General features: G+C 34.1%; 1 protein-coding gene across 1 annotated transcript in view; it reads right to left on the reverse strand.

Moving 5' to 3' along the window:
- Positions 1–1,717, reverse strand: part of LOC106870489 (dynein axonemal heavy chain 12) — a 262,917-nt gene that overhangs the window by 156,101 nt on the left and 105,099 nt on the right. Inside the window, exons 33-34 of the mRNA XM_052971523.1 lie at positions 1,291–1,429; positions 33–199 (exon numbers count right to left, since the gene is read on the reverse strand). Of these exons, the coding sequence (XP_052827483.1) occupies positions 33–199; positions 1,291–1,429 (306 nt within the window). The remainder of the gene's footprint in view (positions 1–32; positions 200–1,290; positions 1,430–1,717) is intronic.

Raw genomic sequence — 1,717 nt, forward strand, 5'->3', positions numbered from 1 at the left:
TATTACTCCTTCTATGAGGGTTTCAATCTCACCAATGTCCATGGTCAAAAAACTGTCGCAGTAGTTCAATAGGGGGTTGAGCTCCATACACTTCTTTAGCGGGCATGTTCATATCGTCAACAAATATGATGGCTGTTTTACCAATTAGTGGGCCAAACACTCCTCTCCTTCTCTTGGCAAGACTTGTCATGATAATGGTCTGTTGGATAATAATAACAGTAACAATAATATTAATAATATTAATAATAATAATAATATTAATAATAATAATAATAATAATAATACCAAAATGGGCTGATTCCTACCTAGCTCAGATACCAGGAACCCCACAAAATGATGGAAATTCAAAAGAACTGCCCATATCCTGTGTAAAATACTGTCTATGTAATCTCAAATTTTGAAACAAACTCGTAAGTTTCTTATGTTTTCTTAAACATTCGCTAGAACAATACTGTGTGCAAATCCAAATATATGACACCCTAGGCATAAAACCAGCATGAACTTCTAACTTGTTGTCTCTTGAGGTCTCTGGGTGAGACTTGGAGTCAATTTGTACAAATGCAAGGCAAAAGTCAAACATATAATAATAATAATAATAATAATAACAATAATCTTTTCTATTATAGGCACAAGGCCTGAAATTTTGTGGGGAGGGGCTTGTCGATTACAGAAAATATTAAGAAAAAATATACACATCATTGTTTTGATTCTCACTGTTCACCATGCATATAGTGATTTATTACCAGTTAGAAAATATCAGCACAGATCAGTAAACACTTTCTTCACTAAAGTTATAAAAAAAGTGATTAGATTCTAGTTAGATTCATTAGTTTGGGGCGCCTTTGGTTGATGATACACAACAATGTCAAAACACCAGCTGTCCCAGAATCCCTTGTGCTAATAAACTAGGTGTTTTATGAACACGCATTTGTCTGACAGGAGAAATTATTTTCCATTGACAAGCTACAACAGTGATTAGAATATTCCCATTCGAATCTGCTGAAATGAATTACAAATGGAAAAAGTATATTAGTTGAAAAACAAAGAAGGACATCTGGCTGTAGAATGATGAATCAATAAGTCTCGTCCAACCCATGCCAGCATAGAAAAATCAGACATAAAAACAATGACAACTATGACAATGGTAGTGGTGGTGGTAGTGAGGATGATGGTAGTGACAATACAAATTTCAGAATGATGATGATGACAACAAATTCAATCATCATCATCATTATGAAATTTCAAATGGTTAAAAAAACAAGAAATTTAATCATTTTTTCTCGGTCTCACCTGAACTTGATTGGCAGAAGTTTGAGCAGAGAAGTTCAGAAAAGTCGGAATGTATTTCTCTTTTGAAATTCCTTTCATCAGCTTATCTTGGACATAAGAGCTCTTCCCTGTCCCCGTAGGGCCAACGAATAATATTGGCCTGGAAGAAAAAGACAAGTTAAAACAAAAAAAAAAAAATGATCAAAACCCCAAAATATAAGATTATAATTTATTCAAATATTAAGCTCATCATTTAGGATAAAAGACATTTTTTAAATATTTACACTTACAAAAGCCATAGGCATGGCTGTGTGGCTAAGAGGTCTGCTTCTCAACCAAGTGGCTTCAAGTTCAGTCCTGCTATTGTGTGGTAACTTGTGAAAGTGTCTTCCACTATAGTTTAGACAGACCAGTGCCTTGTCAGTGCATTTGGAAGTTTGTTACATAT

Source organism: Octopus bimaculoides, chromosome 11 (genome assembly GCF_001194135.2).
Source record: "Octopus bimaculoides isolate UCB-OBI-ISO-001 chromosome 11, ASM119413v2, whole genome shotgun sequence".
In the NCBI taxonomy this organism is placed as follows: Eukaryota; Metazoa; Mollusca; class Cephalopoda; order Octopoda; family Octopodidae; genus Octopus; species Octopus bimaculoides.